Source organism: Ranitomeya variabilis, chromosome 8, assembly GCF_051348905.1.
Source record: "Ranitomeya variabilis isolate aRanVar5 chromosome 8, aRanVar5.hap1, whole genome shotgun sequence".
Classification (NCBI taxonomy): domain Eukaryota; kingdom Metazoa; phylum Chordata; class Amphibia; order Anura; family Dendrobatidae; genus Ranitomeya; species Ranitomeya variabilis.
The window spans coordinates 133,899,072-133,924,329 of NC_135239.1; the positions used below are offsets into that span (position 1 = coordinate 133,899,072).

General features: G+C 44.1%; 1 protein-coding gene across 6 annotated transcripts in view; it reads right to left on the reverse strand.

Moving 5' to 3' along the window:
• Nucleotides 1-25,258, reverse strand: part of SCYL3 (SCY1 like pseudokinase 3) — a 395,128-nt gene that overhangs the window by 326,775 nt on the left and 43,095 nt on the right. For 3 of the 6 annotated variants that reach the window (XM_077276716.1, XM_077276717.1, XM_077276715.1), the window contains exon 2: nt 229-414. The exons of the other annotated variants lie outside the window; for them this stretch is intronic. In XM_077276716.1, the coding sequence (XP_077132831.1) occupies nt 229-414 (186 nt within the window). The remainder of the gene's footprint in view (nt 1-228; nt 415-25,258) is intronic. 6 annotated transcript variants of the gene reach the window in all.

Below are 25,258 nucleotides of genomic sequence, written 5' to 3' on the forward strand. Positions count from 1 at the left end.
TACCAGGCCAAAATCGGCGCTTTCAAAACTTTAGAAATCTGTAAAAAATTAACTGATGAAGAAAAAAATTCAAAACTTTTAATTTGTAATTAACTAAAGCTGTACTTCATAAAAACAAAAAATAAAAAAAATCTAAAGATGTCAGGTAAAAAAAACATTCATATTTGGATCACTTGATATGGAATGACCTGAATGCTGAAATATAGACATTTCTGAAAAAAAGTTTACCCTTTCATGTAGGAATACTAGTGCTTGCAGAATATCGTTTATTCCAGAACAGATTTCATCAGCTGAAAGCTTTTGGAGAAGCATTTCCAGGGGCTGCACTCGCTCCGTGACAAGGTAGATCCCATCCTCCTCCATAGTAAAAGACAAAAATCGCAGAAGACATGGGTGACGCAATGTTTTCAAATGCTTTAAGAGAAAAAAAAAAAAGAATCCAATTTATTGCTTTCACCTTAGAGAAGGATATACATCTACAGAACTACCACCTGATAACTCCCCACAGATGTCCAGAAAGTAGACGAGTTTTATCTGTAGTTTACGAGAAAGCTTCAGCTATACAAATAATGTGTCCGCTACAGCCAGGTTACACACTAGTGTTCAGCATCCTATTTATTTTATCTGAATATAGGAACAGAACAAATCAGAACATATTTTATGCCAAACACAAAACAACTGAATGACCCCATTCATTAAAATGGGGTCTTTTTGTTTTCATTCTGAAAGTTGTCTCATTTTGTGTTTTTTCCTCCCGCGAAAAAGACGGAACATGGTATCAAAAGCTGTAATGCAACCAAGAAACTAACCTTGCTCCGACTGAAGAAACCGCAAAAATAAATTATTGCTTTAACCACTTGTGAACAGTGTGCAAAAACTCAGCAAAAATGCAATCGTATATTTGTATTGTATCAATCTATGGCAAGTGGCTTGCCAACCAACTTCTCTTTGAAGTGATTCTCCAGTATAAAACCCAACGATCAGCAAAATGTCGAACTTTTATTTATTTGTAAGATGAATACCTGAACGTTCCTCCATTCACCAAGCTCTATGGGGCTTCCGATAATGAAAGAATGGAGCTATGGCTGAGAATACACGCTCCATTTTATCAGGATTAAGAAGTTCTCCTGTACTGCCCACCAGTGCAGCTCAAAGCAGTTGCACCTCCAACGATCAATAAGTTATGACATAACCTGTGGATAATGTGGTTAATCACATTTTTATGTGCAGGTCTACAAAGACATATACAGACAGGACAGAGGCAGACAGTGCTCACAGTGCCTCCATCAGCTTCATTTAACTGAGTGGCTGTCTGGGTTCCTTTAAGGCTATAATTTTTCGGGAATTCGGCTAGAACCCCGATGCAGTGCTCAGCGAAGAGCTCTATGGAAGTGTGAATCTAGCCTAAGAATGATGGGATCTATCTACTCTAAGGAAATAAATCTAAATATTTTTAGTCAAATGTAACTATTAAATTACTGTGTCTCTCACCAAGTGGCTCTGGGTCTCATTGCAATGATTCAGCTGACATATCAGGGATGGTCAATATAAGAGTGTGCCTTCTTTATGGGAGAGAGAGAATTTTCATTATTGGGACCACAAAAATCTCTAAGCATGTGAAAATGTGAATATGTCATAGTGACCTGAATGCCTATACAAAAGCATATCGTTTCTCCTTATGGAGAGTGACATACCTTGACAAGCCAGAGATGGTAAGGAGGCTTATTCGCCGTGCAATGCTCCTCTGGGAAAAATATGCAAATTGCCTCTTCTGAGAAAAAGAGGACTTAACTCTATAGCGCCACCTGCTGGAAGTAGCGATCCTACAAGTCACAATCAACCCTTTAACGAGTCATGCAATATGACTTAGGATAAAAGACTTGTAGGATCGCTACTTCCAAGTCATATTGCATGACTCGTTAAAGTGTTGATTGTGACTTGTAGGATCGCTACTTCCAACAGTAGCCGCTATAGAGTTAAGTCCTCTTTTTCTCAGAAGAGGCAATTTGCATATACAAAAGCATAAAGGGAAAATAAGTATTTAATACACTGCCAATTTTACATGTTTTTCCACCTACAAAGAATGGAGAGGGCTATACATTTTTATTTTAGGTACACTTCAACTGTGAGAGACAGAATCTGAATACAAAAACCAAAAAAATCACATTGTACGATTTTTATATGTCGTATATACTTGAGTATAAGCAGACCAGAGTCTAAGCTGAGGCACCTAATTTTGACACGAAATACTGGGTAAGCTTACTGACTCGAGTATAAGCTGGGTATGCATTGTCCCCTCATCCCCATCCTGGTATGCATGTCTTCCCCATCCCTGTATGCATGAATGGCTATTTCTCCCCTATCCTTGTATGAATGATTCCTGTTTAAAAAAAAAAAAAAAAAAAACATCCTATTTACCTGCCTGTGCGCCCGCGGTGACACTGCATCTTGTTCGTTCCGGCACCAGCAGCTCTACGCCTATGGGAGTGGAGAGACGTGCATATGCATTACCTTAATGAGAGTGGTCACGTGATCACTCGGCACAGAAACAGCGGCTGGCGCTGGAACGAAGGAGATGCAGTGCCAGCGAGGGCATGCTGGTAGGTTAGTAGGATATGTGCTGGAAGCTGGCACTGTGTGCTATTACAGCAGTGGTACAGGCTTTAGCCACAGCCGCCGGCTCCTGCCTCTGAACCGCTGATCCCCCACCCCCGCCGGCTTCTGGAACAAATGACTCGTGTATAAGCCGAGGGGGGAGTTTTCAGCTAAAAAAAAAAAACGGTAATTAGACCTACCGGTAATTGTATTTCCAGGAATCCATTCTGACAGCACCATGGAGGACGTCCTTATCCACAGTGGGACAGGAAACCACGAGAGTTTAAAAGGACCCTCCCCCTACCACCCTTCGGTGATTTTCCAAAGTAACACATCTGGATGGATGCAAAAAAAGAGCATTATATTTGAAAAAAAAACACAAACAACTGTTGTTATACAAATGTTACATCACATAAGTATGAGGTGTTCTTGTAATCGGGAGGGATCAGTGCTGTCAGGATGGATTCCTGGAAATATAATTACCGGTAGGTCTAATTACCGTTTTCCAGGTCACCACCTGACAGCACCATGGAGAAGTACCAAAGGAGATTTGGTCCTAGGGTGGGAGTATTGCTTGAAGCACCTTCCTACCAAATGCTAATTGAGATGACACTACATCTCGTTTTTAATGTTTAGAGAAGGTACTGATACTAGACCAGGATGCAGCCCTACAGATCTGTTCTGCTGAAGCCCCCCCTTTCTCTGCCGATGAAGCGGCTACAGCTCTAGATGAATGAGCTTTTAAGACTGTCAGGGGGACTCTTTCCCTGTGCCTCATAGGCTAGGCTAATTGTGAATCTGATCCATTTCGCAATGGTTGATTTTGATGCCTTTCTTCCCTTTTTTGGACCTTTATAAAAAGGACAAACAAATTACTATCCTGTTTCCAGGCCCTAGTTGCCTCCAAGTATCTGAGTACTGTCTACCTAACATAAAAGTTATGGTAGAAACTCTTTCTAATTTTTAGGGAGCTGACAAAATGAGGGAAGCACCACCTCCTGATTCATATTTGAATCTGAGACAACTTTAGGGAGAAAAGCTGGATCAAGTCTTCAAACCAGTCTATCATTGAACACCTGTAAATAAGGATTTTGAATGGATAGGGCCTGAAGCTCCCCCAGTCTCTCAGCTGACGGCTACTAGAAAGGCAGTTTTGAGTGAAAGATTACCAATCTCTATCTCCTCCTCTAGATCAAATGGTCGTCTGCAAAACTCGTTAAGGACCAAGTTAAGATCCCAAGTTGGGACATACTTTCTTATTAGGGGTCTTAACTTTTGAACTGCTCTAGAGAATCGGCCTATCCAAGGGTGGGAAGCCAGGGAAGAATCATAGAATACACTAAGGGCTGCTACTTGGACCCTCAGAGCACTGGGTCTAAGACCTAACCTAAACCCCTGTTGTAAAAAAAATCAAGTATTTGGGGAATGTCAGGTTGTTCAGTGTTGTGAATTTACCTTTTGGCTCCCTCTAGTGGCTACTAGTGATTTTACTCTGGGTATGTCTATCATCCCTTGTATGCTCACCTGGGTCGTTAGGTCAGGGGTGTTGCTATATAAGCTCCCTGGACCTTCAGTTCAATGCCTGGCAACGTTGATATCAGAGCTAATCTGTAGTGCTCTTGTCCACTGATCCTGGTTCCTGCTTGATTAAGCTAAGTCCGCTTTCTTGCTTTTTGCTATTTGTTTTTGTTTGCATTTTTGTCCAGCTTGTTCATAATCTGTATCCTTTCCTTGCTGGAAGCTCTAGGGAGGCTGGAGTTCTCCCCCCGGGCCGTTAGACGGTTCGGGGGTTCTTGAATCTCCAGTGTGGATTTTTGTTAGGGTTTTTGTTGACCATATAAGTTATCTTACTACATTCTGCTATTAGTAAGCGGGCCTCTCTTTGCTAAACCTAGTTCATTTCTGTGTTTGTCATTTCCTCTTACCTCACCGTTATTTGTGGGGGGCTTGTACCCTACTTTTGGGGTCTATTCTCTGGAGGCAAGAGAGGTCTTTGTTTTCCTCTTCTAGGGGTAGTTAGTCCTCCGGCTGGCGCGAGACATCTAGCGACCAACGTAGGCATGTTCCCCGGCTACTTCTAGTGTTGGCGTTAGGAGTAGATATATGGTCAACCCAGTTACCACTGCCCTATGAGCTGGATTTTTGTACTTCGCAGACTTGCTGATATCTCTGAGACCCTCGCCATTGGGGTCATAACAGTTCAGCATCAACTGTTGTGTCTCCACAGAAACTGCAGAATTTTCTCCATATTTTTAAATAAATTGCGGAGGTCGCAGGCTTTCTACTTGCTTGAAGAATAGAAATAACCCCCTCTGAGAGACCCTTAGCTTTCAGGATCTGGCGCTCAGGATCCAAGCTGATAACTGGAGGTTCTCTGGGTTTTGATGTAGAACCAGACCCTGGAGAAGTAAGTCTCTTCCTTTTGGAAGGAGAAAGGGATCTTCTATCGACAACTTCTTCAGTAAGGGAAACCAGCTCCTCTTGGGCCAGAAAGGAACCACGAGAATGACCTGAGCTCTGTCCTCGCATATCTTTCTGAGAACCCTTGGAATCAGTGCGAGAGGAAGGAATGCATACAACAGACCCCTGCTCTATGACTGAGAAGAGGCCCGAGTAATGTCCTTTTCCTATTTCCTGAGGAAGTACTGGACAGATTCCTGTCACATGTAGGAGGTCCTGAATGTCTGACCACATAGGGGAGCTTGAAAAGAGACGGGCGTTGGACACAAAGAATCTTTCTGGAGGACATCATTTCCTTCGGAACCCAGACCTAGAGGTTGAGGAACCTGAATCTATTTTTGTTCCCACTTTCTCCCCCTTTGGGATAGCTCCACCTTCCCTTGCTTCCCCTTCCCCCCCTATAGTCTGATCTTTCACTATAATAGGGTCTGCGAAGTCGCTGGTACTTTTTACGTTTTTCTTCTGGAAACCCCTTCTTTTCATCTGAGGCCTTCGCTAGAATGTCATCAAGGATGGGGCCAAAGACCCTACCCCCTAAGAAAGGGATAGAGCACAGCTTATTTTTAGAATGAATATCTCCCGACCAGTTCTTTAGCCAGATAGCTCTTCTGGGTGCATTGAATAAAGACTGGCCCCTAGCTGTGAATCTAACAGACTCTGCAGTAGAGTCTGCTAGAAAGCCGGTTGCCTACTTTAGTAGGGTAAGATCTTAGGATAGACTCTCTAGGGGTTCTAACTGACAGCTGTTCTTTCAAATCGTCCACCCACAAATGCATAGCATGTGCTACAGATGTTGCTGCTATATTTGTACGGACGACCGCTGCTAAACTCTCCCAGGCTCTCTTCAAGGGCCCAGCCGCCTTGCGATCTATAGGCTCCTTCAGGTTAGAGGAGTCATCAAAAGGGATGGCGGTTCTTTTAAGCACCTTGGCCAGAAGAATGTCTATTTTGAGAACATCCTCCCAGTCCTTGATCTCCTGATGATCAAATGGCAGGTAAAGCCTGAAGTCTCTAGGAATCGATACAGAACAGCTTACGTGTTTATTCTGCCATCTGCAACGTTTCGGTCCTAAGACCTTTATCAAGCATAGTGAAAGAACAATACAACCACCATTATATACCATCAGACCCAACCCATCAATTAACTAGTAACCAATGGGGTAGTCTTGTGCAATTAGAAAAAATACATCATGATATAACCAACATATATACACTTAAAAACAATCACAAACAATCAGCCCTCCGTATATACTAACTACTAACATAGTTTAGCTAGCTCTGATCGCTCTCTACTATTGAATTATGCCCATAAATCCATATAAACATCCCCGGAGTCCATGGTGTAAACAACACCGATCACACCAATCTGGACAAAGCATCTGTGATTGTCATGACGACGTGGGCGTGTCCAAAGCGGTAGCAGTCCAATCTATTCACTAACTCCCACATCATGTGACCGCCGCCTCCCCAGCATGCAGCGCTCAGCAGCACACCAATCCAAAGAATGATTTCTTGATGTGTCATTTCCAATAGAGACGCCCACTCATGTCTCATCATAGCAACGCAACGCGCATGTCCATGGCGTCATCAGCCTGTAGGAGTCCTATGCGCATGTCTCAAATCCGAACTCCAGTAGTATCAGCACAACGGGATAAATACATTGTAAGTGCGCATGACAGAAGCGTTCTTTCAGCATTTCTTCTCTCCAAACGGCACTGGTGCGCGAAAATTTTTTTTTTAACCATATAGATAAAAAATCCCCAATAGAATACTTTCATTCCAGGTCCATATTGTGCAGCGAAATTATAGCCATATCATCCGGGCACTCTTAAAGATTATTAATTTAACTACTCCTGTATATATCTGTATATATCATATCCAGGCTCTTCAACATGGACCTGAAATGAAAGATGACAAATAAAAGGGAAACAACCATCCTAAGAGAATATCTAGAGATATATCTATATCAGACACATTCCCATTATAATAATGCCAATATCCATGTTAATAAAAGGATTACATAACCAAAAGGAAAAAATATATAAAGAATAGGGACATAATTACATCCTACCATCAATAGAGGGACAAAATAGCTGCATACTCCAATTACCCGCCATTTACATAATCAGTCACGGCGATCACATAACAGGAGTCCCAATATCAGAATAGTTTTTTACATTTGTATATACAGCATCCAAATTGGGAGGACTGTTATTATTACCACCCTTAATGTAATAACAACATAAGATGGTACATAAAAGGTTAAAAGCAAAATTATACCAATGAGGAACTACAATGAATCAATACACTATTAAAGGAGACAGCTCTGTGGATAGTCAATATTTAGACCCCTAGGAAAAAGGGTATCGAGCTCATGTATTATTATTATTATTATTTATTGTTATAGCGCCATTTATTCCATGGCGCTTTACAAGTGAGGAGGGGTATACATAATAAAAACAAGTACAATAATCTTGAACAATACAAGTCATAACTGGTACAGTAGGAGAGAGGACCCTGCCCGCGAAGGCTCACAATCTTCAAGGGATGGGTGAGAATACAGTAGGTAAAATGTATACATTTTAGTTCTTTTTTCTTAAGGAGAGAGACACGATCACCACCCCGTCTTAATATAGGAATATCATCAATAACACGATATTTGAGTTGAGTGACCGAATGTCCCATTTCGTGAAAGTGCCTGGGTACTGGGAGATCAATAAGCTTTGTTCTTATGGTACTTTTATGCTTTGAGATTCTTGCTTTAACTTCCATCGTGGTCTCCCCTACATAGTAGAGACCACAAGGGCAGCTCAGGATATAGACCACAAAACTACTTTTACACGTATAACGTTTCCGTATCGTGTATTCTTTCCCAGTATGGGGATGATAAAACACTGCCCCTTTAATCAAATTGTTACAACACGCACATCCGAGACACGGGAAATTACCCAGGCTCGGACGGCTTAAAGTAGTTTGTAGGTCCCTCCTTGAGCTGCCAACATCAGATGTCACCAACTCATCCTTCAAACTTTTATTCCTCTTATATGAAAACAATGGGCGCAACTGAAACTCACTCACATTGGTATGTCCCCTTGCTAATACTGACCAGTGTCTCCGAATTATATCCGAAATTGGACCGCTCAGACCATTGAATGTTGTCACAAATGGTATCCTCTTTTTAGACTCAGTAGCCAATCTAGGAGTCAGGAGTTCAGCTCTATTTTTGGAGAGTGCTTTTGTTTTAAATTTATTTAAATCCCTCTCAGGGTATCCTCTCATAAGAAATTTTTGGCACATCTCCTTAAGCCTCATATCTACAATAGAGTCACTTGAGACAATCCTCCTGACTCTCAGAAGCTGGCTCCATGGGAGAGATTCTACCATTTTTCGTGGGTGCTCACTAGAAAAATGTAAAATATTATTTCTGTCTGTCTGTTTGACAAACAAATCGGTTTGTAAGAATCCATCACTCTTATAAACACATGTATCCAAAAATTGCATCTTGGTCTGAGAACACTCCATAGTGAACCCCAACCCAGGGTAGATATTGTTCAGAAATGAATGGAATTGTATCAACTCACCATAGTCACCGTCCCAAATCAGGAAGATGTCGTCAATGTAGCGCCGCCAGCCCCTAACATGACCCCAGAATGGTGAACTGTACACGTGTTCGCCCTCTAGGACAGCCATGTAGATGTTAGCATAAGTAGGGGCCACATTGGACCCCATGGCTGTCCCGCGGCGCTGCAAGAAGTAATCATCACCTTAGAGGAAAAAATTCCTCCCCAGGATGAACTCCAGCAGCTCCAGGGCGAACCGTGCACACTCAGGAGCCATGTCGGAGCCGGCCAGCGCCACACCGACAGCAGACAACCCCCTGGCATGTTCAATGGACGTGTACAATGATTTAACATCAAAGGACACTAGCCATGTGGACTCCTCGACCTGCACACCCTCCAAGGACTTTATAAAATCACTTGTATCCTTTACATAGGATGGTGCGGCAACCGCAAATTTCCTCAATAGATGATCTAAAAAGATTGCTACCTTACCACAAAGGGACCCCCTGCCCGACACAATCGGACGGCCAGGGGGTCTCCGAAGGTCCTTGTGGATCTTTGGTAGGGTGTACAGGACGGGAACCACCGGATGCTCAACCGTGAGATATTTGGGTAATTTGTCATCAATCAAGCCATTATTTAGTGCTTCCTCAATTAACAAATCCAGTTCCAGTTTAAACCTCTGGGTTGGGTTCACCAGCAGCCTCTCATAGACCTCTCTATCCGAGAGCTGCGACCTTATCTCATCCATATATTGAGCAGTATCCATCACCACCAAGGCTCCGCCCTTGTCGGCTGCCTTGATGGTGATGGATCTGTTTTTTTTCAAATTACTAATCTCTTGTCGCTCAGCATACGTCAGATTTGGATGATTCAACCTCCTCCTCTCATATTTCAATCTAGCTATATCTGTTTTTACCAATTTACAGAACGTCTCCACAACATGATCCTGTACCGGAGGCACAAAATCACTTTTATTGTGGAGACCAAACATGCCTAGAGAGAGGTGTGTATGGGGAGCCAAGGCCACAGCCCCCTCTTTACCTGAGAAAAATACAGCCAATTTCAAACGCCTGAAAAATAAATACAAATCATTATCAATATTAAACCAATTCGCCTTGGTGGTGATGGATACTGCTCAATATATGGATGAGATAAGGTCGTCGCAGCTCTCGGATAGAGAGGTCTATGAGAGGCTGCTGGTGAACCCAACCCAGAGGTTTAAACTGGAACTGGATTTGTTAATTGAGGAAGCACTAAATAATGGCCTGATTGATGACAAATTAGCCAAATATCTCACGGTTGAGCATCCGGTGGTTCCCGTCCTGTACACCCTACCAAAGATCCACAAGGACCTTCGGAGACCCCCTGGCCATCCGATTGTGTCGGGCAGGGGGTCCCTTTGTGGTAAGGTAGCAATCTTTTTAGATCATCTATTGAGGAAATTTGCGGTTGCCGCACCATCCTATGTAAAGGATACAAGTGATTTTATAAAGTCCTTGGAGGGTGTGCAGGTCGAGGAGTCCACATGGCTAGTGTCCTTTGATGTTACATCATTGTACACGTCCATTGAACATGTCAGGGGGTTGTCTGCTGTCGGTGTGGCGCTGGCCGGCTCCGACATGGCTCCTGAGTGTGCACGGTTCGCCCTGGAGCTGCTGGAGTTCATCCTGGGGAGGAATTTTTTCCTCTTCGGTGATGATTACTTCTTGCAGCGCCGCGGGACAGCCATGGGGTCCAATGTGGCCCCTACTTATGCTAACATCTACATGGCTGTCCTAGAGGGCGAACACGTGTACAGTTCACCATTCTGGGGTCATGTTAGGGGCTGGCGGCGCTACATTGACGACATCTTCCTGATTTGGGACGGTGACTATGGTGAGTTGATACAATTCCATTCATTTCTGAACAATATCTACCCTGGGTTGGGGTTCACTATGGAGTGTTCTCAGACCAAGATGCAATTTTTGGATACATGTGTTTATAAGAGTGATGGATTCTTACAAACCGATTTGTTTGTCAAACAGACAGACAGAAATAATATTTTACATTTTTCTAGTGAGCACCCACGAAAAATGGTAGAATCTCTCCCATGGAGCCAGCTTCTGAGAGTCAGGAGGATTGTCTCAAGTGACTCTATTGTAGATATGAGGCTTAAGGAGATGTGCCAAAAATTTCTTATGAGAGGATACCCTGAGAGGGATTTAAATAAATTTAAAACAAAAGCACTCTCCAAAAATAGAGCTGAACTCCTGACTCCTAGATTGGCTACTGAGTCTAAAAAGAGGATACCATTTGTGACAACATTCAATGGTCTGAGCGGTCCAATTTCGGATATAATTCGGAGACACTGGTCAGTATTAGCAAGGGGACATACCAATGTGAGTGAGTTTCAGTTGCGCCCATTGTTTTCATATAAGAGGAATAAAAGTTTGAAGGATGAGTTGGTGACATCTGATGTTGGTCCCTCCTTGAGCTGCCTACAAACTACTTTAAGCCATCCGAGCCTGGGTAATTTCCCGTGTCTCGGATGTGCGTGTTGTAACAATTTGATTAAAGGGGCAGTGTTTTATCATCCCCATACTGGGAAAGAATACACGATACGGAAACGTTATACGTGTAAAAGTAGTTTTGTGGTCTATATCCTGAGCTGCCCTTGTGGTCTCTACTATGTAGGGGAGACCACGATGGAAGTTAAAGCAAGAATCTCAAAGCATAAAAGTACCATAAGAACAAAGCTTATTGATCTCCCAGTACCCAGGCACTTTCACGAAATGGGACATTCGGTCACTCAACTCAAATATCGTGTTATTGATGATATTCCTATATTAAGACGGGGTGGTGATCGTGTCTCTCTCCTTAAGAAAAAAGAACTAAAATGTATACATTTTACCTACTGTATTCTCACCCATCCCTTGAAGATTGTGAGCCTTCGCGGGCAGGGTCCTCTCTCCTACTGTACCAGTTATGACTTGTATTGTTCAAGATTATTGTACTTGTTTTTATTATGTATACCCCTCCTCACTTGTAAAGCGCCATGGAATAAATGGCGCTATAACAATAAATAATAATAATAATAATACATGAGCTCGATACCCTTTTTCCTAGGGGTCTAAATATTGACTATCCCCAGAGCTGTCTCCTTTAATAGTGTATTGATTCATTGTAGTTCCTCATTGGTATAATTTTGTTTTTAACCTTTTATGTACCATCTTATGTTGTTATTACATTAAGGGTGGTAATAACAGTCCTCCCAATTTGGATGCTGTATATACAAATGTAAAAAACTATTCTGATATTGGGACTCCTGTTATGTGATCGCCGTGACTGATTATGTAAATGGCGGGTAATTGGAGTATGCAGCTATTTTGTCCCTCTATTGATGTTAGGATGTAATTATGTCCCTATTCTTTATATATTTTTTCCTTTTGGTTATGTAATCATTTTATTAACATGGATATTGGCATTATTATAATGGGAATGTGTCTGATATAGATATATCTCTAGATATTCTCTTAGGATGGTGGTTTCCCTTTTATTTGTCATCTTTCATTTCAGGTCCATGTTGAAGAGCCTGGATATGATATATACAGATATATACAGGAGTAGTTAAATTAATAATCTTTAAGAGTGCCCGGATGATATGGCTATAATTTCGCTGCACAATATGGACCTGGAATGAAAGTATTCTATTGGGGATTTTTTATCTATATGGTTAAAAAAAAAATTTTTGCGCACCAGTGCCGTTTGGAGAGAAGAAATGCTGAAAGAACGCTTCTGTCATGTGCACTTACAATGTATTTATCCCGTTGTGCTGATACTACTGAAGTTCGGATTTGAGACATGCGCATAGGACTCCTACAGGCTGATGACGCCATGGACATGCGCATTGCGTTGCTATGATGAGACATGAGTGGGCGTGTCTATTGGAAATGACACATCGAGAAATCACTCTTTGGATTGGTGTGCTGCTGAGCGCTGCATGCTGGGGAGGCGGCGGTCACATGATGTGGGAGTTAGTGAATAGATTGGACTGCTACCGCTTTGGACACGCCCACGTCGTCATGACAATCACAGATGCTTTGTCCAGATTGGTGTGATCGGTGTTGTTTACACCATGGACTCCGGGGATGTTTATATGGATTTATGGGCAAAATTCAATAGTAGAGAGCGATCAGAGCTAGCTAAACTATGTTAGTAGTTAGTATATACGGAGGGCTGATTGTTTGTGATTGTTATTAAGTGTATATATGTTTGTTATATCATGATGTATTTTTTCTAATTGCACAAGACTACCCCATTGGTTACTAGTTAATTGATGGGTTGGGTCTGATGGTATATAATGGTGGTTGTATTGTTCTTTCACTATGCTTGATAAAGGTCTTAGGACCGAAACGTTGCAGATGGCAGAATAAACACGTAAGCTGTTCTGTCACAATTGCTGTGGTGCTGTCCGTTTGTTATTTTCATTTGGATTTATATACTGGGATGGATCCCCTGGTGTGGACGGGCACCCTATTGTCCATAGAGACGTTGTTATTTTAGGGTGCGGCCTGACTCTTTTTTATCTAGGAATCGATAGTCTCTTTTCTGCCTCTTCCCACTCCTCTAAAATCATGGACCGAATATGTGAGTTTAATGGGAAGACCTTTGAGGTCTGAGAACGTAGCTCCCCAAACATGTCTTCCTAAACTGTCGGAGTAGTTGAGGGCTCCTCAATCTGCATAGTCTGTCTTACTGCCCCTAGGAGCTCATCTATCTCCCCGATGAGAACAAATATCTCTTCCCTTTCTCTGGAAGATCTCTGCTCAACTCTTCTTCCAGATCTGATCCGGAAAAGCTCTCCTCAGATGACAGATCGATTCCCTCGGTCTTTTTCTGGATCCTTGGGGGTCTGACTGCACGGGCTGGGGGAATACAAAGCCAGATATCGAGGCCTGCACCTCTTCTGACAATAGCCCTCATATTAGACATGAGTGAAGACTGTTCCTCCGCCACAATTCGACTGGTGCATATCTCGCAGAAAGATTTCTGCCAGGAGTCCTAAAGCCTTACAGCGCAAATGGGACACTTCTTATACTGTCCGGACTTATTATTCTTTTCCATTGTGGAGGAAAGCCCCTATAATACACTAGATGGTGGCCCGATTCTAACGTATCGGGTATTCTAGAATATGCATGTCCACATAGTATACAGCACAGAGCCACGTAGCATATTGCCCAGTGACGTAGCATATTGCCCAGTGACGTAGTATATTGCCCAGAGCCACGTAGTATATTGCCCAGAGCCACGTAGTATATTGCCCAGAGCCACGTAGTATATTGCCCAGAGCCACGTAGTATATTGCCCAGAGCCACGTAGTATATTGCCCAGAGCCACGTAGTATATTGCCCAGAGCCACGTAGTATATTGCCCAGAGCCACGTAGTATATTGCCCAGAGCCACGTAGTATATTGCCCAGAGCCACGTAGTATATTGCCCAGAGCCACGTAGTATATTGCCCAGAGCCACGTAGTATATTGCCCAGAGCCACGTAGTATATTGCCCAGAGCCACGTAGTATATTGCACAGAGCCACGTAGTATATTGCACAGAGCCACGTAGTATATTGCACAGAGCCACGTAGTATATTGCACAGAGCCAAGTAGTATATTGCCCATTAACGTAGTATACAGCACAGAGCCACGTAGTATATTGCCCAGCCACGTGGTATATTGCCCAGCCACGTAGTATATTGGCCAGTCACATAGTATATTGCCCAGCTACATAGTATATTGCCCAGCCACGTATGTCACAGGTTAAAAAATAAACATATACTCACCTTCCGAGGGCCCCTTGTAGTTCTGTCGCCTGCTTCTCGCGCAGGAGTGCAGGACCTGTGATGACGTCGCAATCACATGACCGTGTCGTGGTCACATGACCGTGGCGTCACGGCAGGTCCTTCTCGTGCAGGACCTGTGATGACGTCGCGGTCACATGACCGTGACACCATGGCAGGTCCTTCTCGCAGACCATCCTTGCCACCGGAACCTGCCGCTTGCATGGAGCGCTCACCGGAGCGTCGCGAGGAGCGGGAAAGGCGGCGGAAGGTGAGTATATAATGATTTTTTTATTATTATTATTTTTAACATCAGATGTTTTTACTATTGATGCTGCATAGGCAGCATCAATAGTAAAAACTTGGTCACACAGGTTTAATAGCGGCGGTAACGGAGTGAGTTACCCGCGGCATAACGCGGTCCGTTACCGCTGGCATTAACCCTGTGTGAGCGGTGACTGCGGGGAGTATGGAGCGGGCGCAGGGCACTGGCTGCAGGGGAGTAGGGAGGGACTAATCTAACTGTGGCCGTCACTGATTGGTCGCGGCAGCCATGACAGGCAGCTGGCAAGACCAATCAGCGACTTGGATTCCATGACAGACACAGGCCACGACCAATGAATATCCGTGACAGACAGAAAAACAGACAGGAGGGCAGACGGAAGTGACCCTTAGACAATTATATAGTAGATAAATTTAGATGCCTCATGGGACTGTATCCTACTGAGGTACTGATGGGAACCCCCAAGTGGGAACTTACATGTGCCTGGCTCTCCTGCACCATCTCAGGTTTAGTGTTATCCTCCATACTGCTCCTTAAGTTAGGACAGGATAGTAGCACACTCTTTACCTTTTTATATGTCAGAACAACTTCACAAGATACATGCCCAAAGTAATATACTTAGAGTAAAACAGTGTTACATCATATTATGGGCTAAGTCATGGAATATATAGGGTTAATCGCAGCTAGCAATTGAAAAAAACCAAGAAAACACGCGATGAAGCAAACACCCAGAGTAGTATATTTTATAAATATGCAAAAAGCTTTATTAAATAGCACCAAGAACAGGGAACTGGGAAGGCAAGGTTCATACCGTTAAACACATGTTGGAAACGCAGGGGTGCACAGCAGTGGGATGACAATACATTCAGGCATAAATAACACGCCACCATAAAATTAATACTGGTGGTATAAGTATAACCATATAGTGAATATATACCAACAAAGTAGCAGTATAATTGGACACAGCTCCAGGCACCTATTTATATAATACCGGCACAAAATTACAGCTTTTCTCCATAGATAATTACCTGGACTGATGCAGAGTCACCCACCACAGCGTGCACCCGCCCCGACGCGCGTTTCGGCGTGATGGCCTTTTTCAAGGGGTGATAGGAAATGGGGAAGTGCGAGTATAAAAAGAAACCAACCACCAATCGTAAACCCCGATGTGGTCACGAGGTCCCTCGCATCAGCGAGTATATCTAGGCTCGCCACTCAAAAGGTGCACTCCATATTCAAATAAATGCCGGACGCATACAGAATGACGACACTGCACCATGTGATTACGTCGCGCCGTCAGCAGGAAATGACGAGGGCGCAACCACGGTAACCCGGGACGCGAGACGGCGCCGGCGTCAAGCCAAGGCTGGAGATGCCATGGCAACTGAGACGCCAGAAGCCGCCCAGCGCGCCGAAGCCCGTGGTACGCACGCGTGCAGCTGAGGTCAGCAACGCAATGTCCTGCATATGATAATGGCAACCAAATGGGTAATTGTAGGGACAGATATTAATATAATAGCATATATAATCCGAACTACATTAATAGCATAGATATACCACATTGGAGAGAATATGATAAATTGCAGGGGAGTTAGATGGATCTACAAATAACAAATGATAGGAACGGACATACAATGTCACAGGAGACCTGACATATGGAAGCATATATAATAAACATCACATTGATAACAATATAAACATTAGGAAATGAACAATAATCAATTACAATGCTTCCATAGACTTGATAGGCAGGAACCCATATCACAATATGACGGCTTTCCAATTTCTTGTAACCGCAGAATATAAATTAAAATGTCCATCTCTCCCATCATATTCATGCAGAACCACAAGGGGGAACGAGAAGTGGTGGGTACTGAGTAAAAGAATAAATGAAGTTAAAAACAATGAAAAACAAACATGTGCAAACGTTACCAATAACAAGGAGAATCACTGATTTATAAGAATGGAACAAAACTAATTGTTTCATTCAGCCCTTTTGGATGGACAGTATCCAATGCCCAAATCCATCTTGTTTCACAACGCGCTAGTTTTTGTTTAAGACCACCACCACGGATGTCAGAAATAATCATATCAATTCCCCTTATCTTTAAGAGGGAACTGTCACACCCATGGTATTGCTTGAAATGGCGTGGTAACGTCCTAAGCGTGGCTGCATCATCATGGCAGACCGCCTCCTCGATCCCCAATACATGCTCGCGAATACACACCTTCAGAGGACGAGAGGTCATCCCATTGTAAATTAAATTACATGGGCATAACGCAAAATACACCACATAGCGGGACGTACATGAAATGTATTTTATGATATCATAGGTTCTCGTCCCTGCTGAGTTGAAAAAAGTCATAGTGCGATCAACGTTGGGGCAGGCGATGCACCGGCCACATAGAACACAGCCACGCCTAGGATGTCCACCATCAAGAAAGGTAAGTCTAGATTCATGTTGATAGTGGCTATGTACGAGGTGGTCTCTTAAATTTTTAGCCCGTCTGATGGTAATATTGGGCATGGGCAAGAGTAATTGATTCAGGGCAGGATCAGTAAGAAGGATGGGCCATGCCTTCTGAAGGCAATTCTTCATTCGGGAAAATTGGGCATGGTAGTTAGTAATGAATCTTACTTTTTGATTCATTGTAGGAGCCTTCTTTTTATACAACAAAGATTGACGTGATGAGTGCCTAGCTCGATTGTAGGCTCTCTTAATCGCCCTTCCACTGTATCCCCTCTCACGAAATCTCTCAGATAAGTCCTGTGCATTACGTTTGAATTCCTCATCATCTGAGCAGATCCTGCGAAGACACAGGAACTGACCAATGGGGATGGAATCAATCAAAGGCTTCGGGTGAGCAGAGGAGGCATTTAGCAACATGTTGGTGGAAGTTTCCTTCCTAAAAATTTTTGTCTGTAGTGTATTGTCCAAATCCCTCCACACCTTTACATCAAGGAAGTCAACCATATTGATATCACAGTGATAGGTAATATGAATATTACTATCATTCAGATTGATCTCATCCATGAATTCCTTCAATTGCAACGAGTTCCCCTGCCAGATCAGGAAAATGTCGTCGATGTACCGCACCCAAAAGAGGATGCGGTCCATCGACGCCCCCCGATAAGACAGGGGGAGGTCCCTCTCCCACAGCCCCAGGAACAAGTTGGCGTAGGCCGGGGCAAAAGAAGCCCCCATGGCTGTGCCCTGGAGCTGCAGGAAGAAGGACCCCTTAAAAGTGAAAAAGTTGTGAGTGAGGGAAAATTCAAGTAATTCCAAAATAAGACTAACAATTTCTAATGGCAAATTAGACATGTCCAGAAAATATTTGGTGGCTGCCAGGCCTTCCGTATGTTTAATGTTGGTGTACAGGGATTCTACATCACCTGTCACCAACATAGTCTCAGATTCAATATGGAGGCCATCAACTCTTTTAAGAAATTCCCCCGTGTCCAACAGAAATGAAGGGAGACTTTCAACTAGGGGCTGAAGTTTAGAGTCAATCCAACAATTGACTTTCTCAAGATAATTGCCTGAACCAGAGATGATTGGACGTCCTGGGGGGGCCTCAATGTTCTTGTGTATCTTAGGCAAAAGATACATTGTGGAGATGGTAGGTTCCTGTACTTGCAGTGCTGAAGCCAGTTCCTTCGTAATCACCCCATTCTGCACAGCAACATTCAAAATTTGTAATAATTGGCCCATAAATGATGACAAAGGGTTAAAGGTTAGACGTCTATAGCATACTTTGTTGTTCAATTGTCTAAATGCTTTTTCATAAAGGGATTGTGGCCAGATTACGATGTTGCCCCCTTTATCAGCTGGCTTCAGCACAACATCAGGAAGCCCCCGCAGGACCTCCAATCTCTCACGCTCAGCTCTTGTAAGATTGTCTCTCGACATACCCCTAGGGATATTCATAAAATCCCTAGTCACAACCTGTACAAACATGTCGATAGGTGCACATATTGATAATGGAGGGAATTTTTTTGATTTTACTCTTATTGATGAGGGGATCTTACCTCCTTCACCAAGTCTATGTTCCATAGCCAATTCCTCCAAATCTTGCAGTGCTAATTGTTCCTCCTCTGTGGGAAACAAGGTTTGTAAGTGAGGATCAAAGAAATGTCTCTTGAACATCAGGGTTCTGGCAAACAGATGTAAATCCTTAATTGCCGTGAAAGTATCGAACCCCGATGTCGGAGAAAAGGTGAGACCTCTACTTAATAGTGACAAATCAGTATCAGTTAGAGTGTAAGAACTCAAGTTAATTACCTGATTGTTCTTTTTATGTTCTGGTGATCTAACTTGGGCTCTTTTGTAGGGATGAAAGTTGGTCTCTCTTGTCCTCTTGGATCTTGATCCAGATCTTGTCATCACAGAGGACGTTGACCACTCAGATGAGTCACTCATGTTAGAGAGTGAACTTTCTGAGGGTGCACCTACTAATCTATGGCCCTGGAAATTGTTCTTCCTCCAATGGTAAACACTCCTATTCGCAAAGTCCATAGTATCTCTCTTAAATTTTGAGGCATGGACATCATGGATTTTCTTAACACATAGATCCAAGTTCTTCTCAATTTTGGATTCATAGCCACCAATTTTATCAGCTGGACATTTTGCCTTAAAATTTTGTTCAATTTCATCAATTTTCTTATCCAAATCAACAATAGATTTGGAATTGAAGTCCACCAATAATTGCATCAATGTAAATGAACATGTGCCACACGCCTCCTCCCAATTAGAGATAAAATCACCATCCTCAACAGGGAAAGCAGGAATGACCCGAACCCTGAGACCACGTGGAATAAGTTTACTGGCAATATATCTCTCCAAGAATGCGCGATTCCACCAGAGTCTCGTTCTTTTAATCAGTAATCTTTCAACCTCAAGGGCCTGATTCTCCACAGATTGATCTATTGGTACTTGTAACCCTGCTCCACCAGTACCGAATACCTGGTCCATTTGGCTAAGCCAAGTCTTGTCCTTGGCCCGGAAATCCATGTCCCGGAAGCACAAAACACCTGTGCAAAACACAGCAGATAAACACCAGAACAACTTCACAAGATACATACCCAAAGTAATATACTTAGAGTAAAACACAGTGTTACATCATATTATGGGCTAAGTCATGGAATATATAGGGTTAATCGCAGCTAGCAATTGAAAAAACCAAGAAAACACGCGATGAAGCAAACACCCAGAGTAGTATATTTTATAAATATGCAAAAAGCTTAGATTAGTTTTGTTCCATTCTTATAAATCAGTGATTCTCCTCGTTATTGGTAACGTTTGCACATGTTTGTTTTTCATTGTTTTTAACTTCATTTATTCTTTTACTCAGTACCCAACCACTTCTCGTTCCCCCTTGTGGTTCTGCATGAATATGATGGGAGAGATGGACATTTTAATTTATATTCTGCGGTTACAAGAAATTGGAAAGCCGTCATATTGTGATATGGGTTCCTGCCTATCAAGTCTATGGAAGCATTGTAATTGATTATTGTTCATTTCCTAATGTTTATATTGTTATCAATGTGATGTTTATTATATATGCTTCCATATGTCAGGTCTCCTGTGACATTGTATGTCCGTTCCTATCATTTGTTATTTGTAGATCCATCTAACTCCCCTGCAATTTATCATATTCTCTCCAATGTGGTATATCTATGCTATTAATGTAGTTCAGATTATATATGCTATTATATTAATATCTATCCCTACAATTACCCATTTGGTTGCCATTATCATATGCAGGACATTGCGTTGCTGACCTCAGCTGCACGCGTGCGTACCACGGGCTTCGGCGCGCTGGGCGGCTTCTGGCGTCTCAGTTGCCATGGCATCTCCAGCCTTGGCTTGACGCCGGCGCCGTCTCGCGTCCCGGGTTACCGTGGTTGCGCACGCGTCATTTCCTGCTGACGGCGCGACGTAATCACATGGTGCAGTGTCGTCATTCCGTATGCGTCCGGCATTTATTTGAATATGGAGTGCACCTTTTGAGTGGCGAGCCTAGATATAATCGCTGATGCGAGGGACCTCGTGACCACATCGGGGTTTACGATTGGTGGTTGGTTTCTTTTTATACTCGCACTTCCCCATTTCCTATCACGCCGAAACGCGCGTCGGGGCGGGTGCACGCTGTGGTGGTGGGTGACTCTGCATCAGTCCAGGTAATTATCTATGGAGAAAAGCTGTAACTTTGTGCCGGTATTATATAAATAGGTGCCTGGAGCTGTGTCCAATTATACTGCTACTTTGTTGGTATATATTCACTATATGGTTATACTTATACCACCAGTATTAATTTTATGGTGGCGTGTTATTTATGCCTGAATGTATTGTCATCCCACTGCTGTGCACCCCTGCGTTTCCAACATGTGTTTAACGGTATGAACCTTGCCTTCCCAGTTCCCTGTTCTTGGTGCTATTTAATAAAGCTTTTTGCATATTTATAAAATATACTACTCTGGGTGTTTGCTTCATCGCGTGTTTTCTTGGTTTTTTCAATTACCTTTTTATATGTGTGGTGCCTCCTGGCGGAGTCCATCCGGTGCGACCTGCCCCAGACCCTTCTGGCGCTCCAAAGAGTAGGAGACTATGCCGGCCGCGACCCGGAAGTGACGCGCGCAGCAGCCGTGCTTCGGAAGCGAGCGCAAGCGGTAGCCGCGCTCCCGGATCCCGCAGCCACACACACCGGCCCGGACCGCGTTCTAGCAAGATGACCTGCGGCACCCACAATTTTCTCACGGATCCGCTTGCTGAAGATGTAACTTCATAGAGGCGTCCCTGGGCTCAGGTACATCTGGGGCATCGCCAGGTGCAGAGAGCCCCCCCCCCCAGGGGGAAGCGACCCTGTAACCAGGAGCAGCGCTGCATTGGTGCTGCTGAGGGACCCTCCAATGAGGTGTCAGATTAGCAGAGTTCTCGAGATGGGAAGGAAGAGACCAAGCCCCCCCCCCCCCTGATCCTCACCCTCTGCACGGGACAGACGGTTCTCGTCGTTCCTATCCGCAGAGGGACAGGAAAAATACTGAAGGGTGGTAGGGGGAGGGACCTTTTAAACTCTTGTGGTGTCCTGTCCCACTATGAATAAGGACGTCCTCCATGGTGCTGTCAGATGGTGAACTGGAAAAATGTGCTGAAAAACTCGGCTTTTACACGACTACATATGGTAATTAATTTGCATTTTATTTTATGAAATAAGCATTTGATACAACAGAAAAACAGAATTCAACAGAAATCTTTGTAATTACAGAGGTCAGACATTTCCTGCAGTTCTTGACCAAGTTTGCACACACTGCAGCAGGGATTTTGGTCCACCCCTCCGTACAGATCTTTCAAGTTTTGGAGCGGTCGCTGGGCAACATGGAGCTTCAGCTCCCTCCAAAGATTTTTTATTGGGTTCAGGTCTGGAGACTGGCTAGGCCACTCCAGGGCATTGAAATGCTTCTTACAGAGTCACTCCTTAGTTGCCCTGGCTGTGTGTTTTGGGTCATTGTCATGCTGGAAGACCCAGTCATGACCCATATTCAATGCTCTTACTAAGGGAAGGAGGTTGTTGGCCAAAATCTCACGATACATGACCCCATCCATCCTCCCTTCAATATGATGCAGTCGTCCAGCCCCCTTTGTAAAAAAGATCACCCAAATTATGGTGCTTCCCCAACCATGCTTCATGGTTGGGGAGGTGTTCTAGGGATTGTACTCCTCCTTATTCATCCTCCAAACATGACAACTCTGGATTATCCAGATGGTCATTGGCAAACTTCAAACGGGCCTGGACATATGCTGGCATGAGCAAAGGGTCTTTGCGTGCCCTGAAGGATTTTAATCCATGACGGCATAGTTTGTAACTAACGGTAATGTTTGAGACTCTGGTCCCAGCTCCCTTCAGGTCATTGACTAGGTCCTCCTGTGTAGATCTAGGCTAATTCCTGACCTTCCCCAGAATTATTCTTACCCCACAGATGAAACCTTGGATGGAGCCCCAGACCGAGAAAGATAGATAGTCATCTTGTGTTTCTTTCATTTTCTAATAATTGTGCCAACAGTTGTTGCCTTCCCACCAAGCTGCTGGCCTATTGTCCTGAAGCCCATCCCAGCCTTGTGCAGGTCTAAAATGATGTCTCTGCTGTCCTAGACAGCTCTTGGCCATGGTGGAAAAGATTGAGTGTGTGGGGACAGGTGTCTTAGTTCAAACTGATGCAATTACTACAGGTAATGAATGCAGAGTAGGTGGGCTTTTTAAAGAATAGGTAACAGGTCTGAGAAAGCCAAAATGCTTACTGGTTGGTAGATCAAATACTTATTTCATGCAATAAAATTTAATTTAATTATTTAAAAATCATACGTGATATCCTGTTTTTGTTTTTTTTAACTACCGTATATACTCAAATATAAGCGGGCATTCTCAGCCCATTATTTTAGGCTGAAAGTGCCCCTCTCGGCTTATGCTCGAGTCATTGTCGGCGGAGGGGGGGGGGGGGGGCCAGCGGGGGTAGCGGCGGCTGTCACGTACTTACCTGCTGCTGGAGTGGTCCCTGCATGACCGATGGTCTCCGGGCAGAGCTTCCTGTGTTCAGCGGTCATGTGGTACCCCTCATTAAAGTACTGAATATGGACGCATATTCATTACTTTAACCCCTTTCTGACGTACTATCCCGTCGAGGTGGGGTGGGCCCGTATGACCACCGACAGGATAGTATGTCATACGCGATCGGCCGCGCTCACGGGGGGAGCGCGGCCGGATGTCAGCTGCATATCGCAGCTGACATCCGGGACTATGTGCCAGGAGCGGTCACGGACCACCCCCGGCACATTAACCCCCGGCACACCGCGATCAAACATGATCGCGGTGTACCGGCGGTATAGGGAAGCATCGCACAGGGAGGGGGCTCCCTGCGGGCTTCCCTGAGACCCCCGGAGCAACGCGATGTGATCGCGTTGCTCCGAGGGTCTCCTACCTCCCTCCTCGCCGCAGGTCCCGGATCCAAGATGGCCGCGGCATCCGGGTCCTGCAAGGAGGGAGGTGGCTTACCGAGTGCCTGCTCAGAGCAGGCGCTGGTAAGCCTGCAGCCCTGCACAGCAGATCGTCGATCTGACAGAGTGCTGTGCACACTGTCAGATCAATGATCTGTAATGTCCCCCCCTGGGACAAAGTAAAAAAGTAAAAAAAAAAATTCCCCACATGTGTAAAAAAAAAATAAAAAAAATCCTAAATAAAGAAAAAAATATATATATTATTCCCATAAATACATTTCTTTAGCTAAATAAAATAAAAAAAAACAATAAAAGTACACATATTTAGTATCGCCGCGTCCGTAACGACCCAACCTATAAAACTGCCCCACTAGTTAACCCCTTCAGTAAACACCGTAAGAAAAAAAAAAAAAAAAAACGAGGCAAAAAAAACAACGCTTTATTATCATACCGCCGAACAAAAAGTGGAATAACACGCGATCAAAAAGACTGATATAAATAACCATGGTACCGCTGAAAACGTCATCTTGTCCCGCAAAAAACGAGCCACCATACAGCATCATCAGCAAAAAAATAAAAAAGTTATAGTCCTGAGAATAAAGCGATACCAAAATAATTATTTCTTCTATAAAATAGTTTTTATCGTATAAAAGCGCCAAAACATAAAAAAAATGGTATAAATGAGATATCGCTGTAATCGTACTGACCCGACGAATAAAACTGCTTTATCAATTTTACCAAACGCGGAACAGTATAAACGCCTCCCCCAAAAGAAATTCATGAATAGCTGGTTTTTGATCACTCTGCCTCACAAAAATCGGAATAAAAAGCGATCAAAAAACGTCACGTGTCCGAAAATGTTACCAATAAAAACTTCAACTCGTCCCGCAAAAAACAAGATCTCACATGACTCTGTGGACTCAAATATGGAAAAATTACAGCTCTCAAAATGTGGTAACGCAAAAAATATTTTTTGCAATGAAAAGCGTCTTTCAGTGTGTGACGGCTGCCAATCATAAAAAACCCGCTATAAAAGTAAATCAAACCCCCCTTCATCACCCCCTTAGTTAGGGAAAAATAAAAAAAATAAAAAAATGTATTTATTTCCATTTTCCCATTAGGGTTAGGGCTAGAGTTAGGACTAGGGCTAGGGTCGGGGCTAGGGTCGGGGCTAGGGTCGGGGCTAGGGTCGGGGCTAGGGTCGGGGCTAGGGTCGGGGCTAGGGTCGGGGCTAGGGTCGGGGCTAGGGTCGGGGCTAGGGTCGGGGCTAGGGTCGGGGGCTAGGGTCGGGGCTAGGGTCGGGGCTAGGGTCGGGGCTAGAGTCGGGGCTAGGGTCGGGGCTAGGGTCGGGGCTAGGGTCGGGGCTAGGGTCGGGGCTAGGGTCGGGGCTAGGGTCGGGGCTAGGGTCGGGGCTAGGGTCGGGGCTAGGGTCGGGGCTAGGGTCGGGGCTAGGGTCGGGGCTAGGGTCGGGGCTAGGGTCGGGGCTAGGGTCGGGGCTAGGGTCGGGGCTAGGGTCGGGGCTAGGGTCGGGGCTAGGGTCGGGGCTAGGGTCG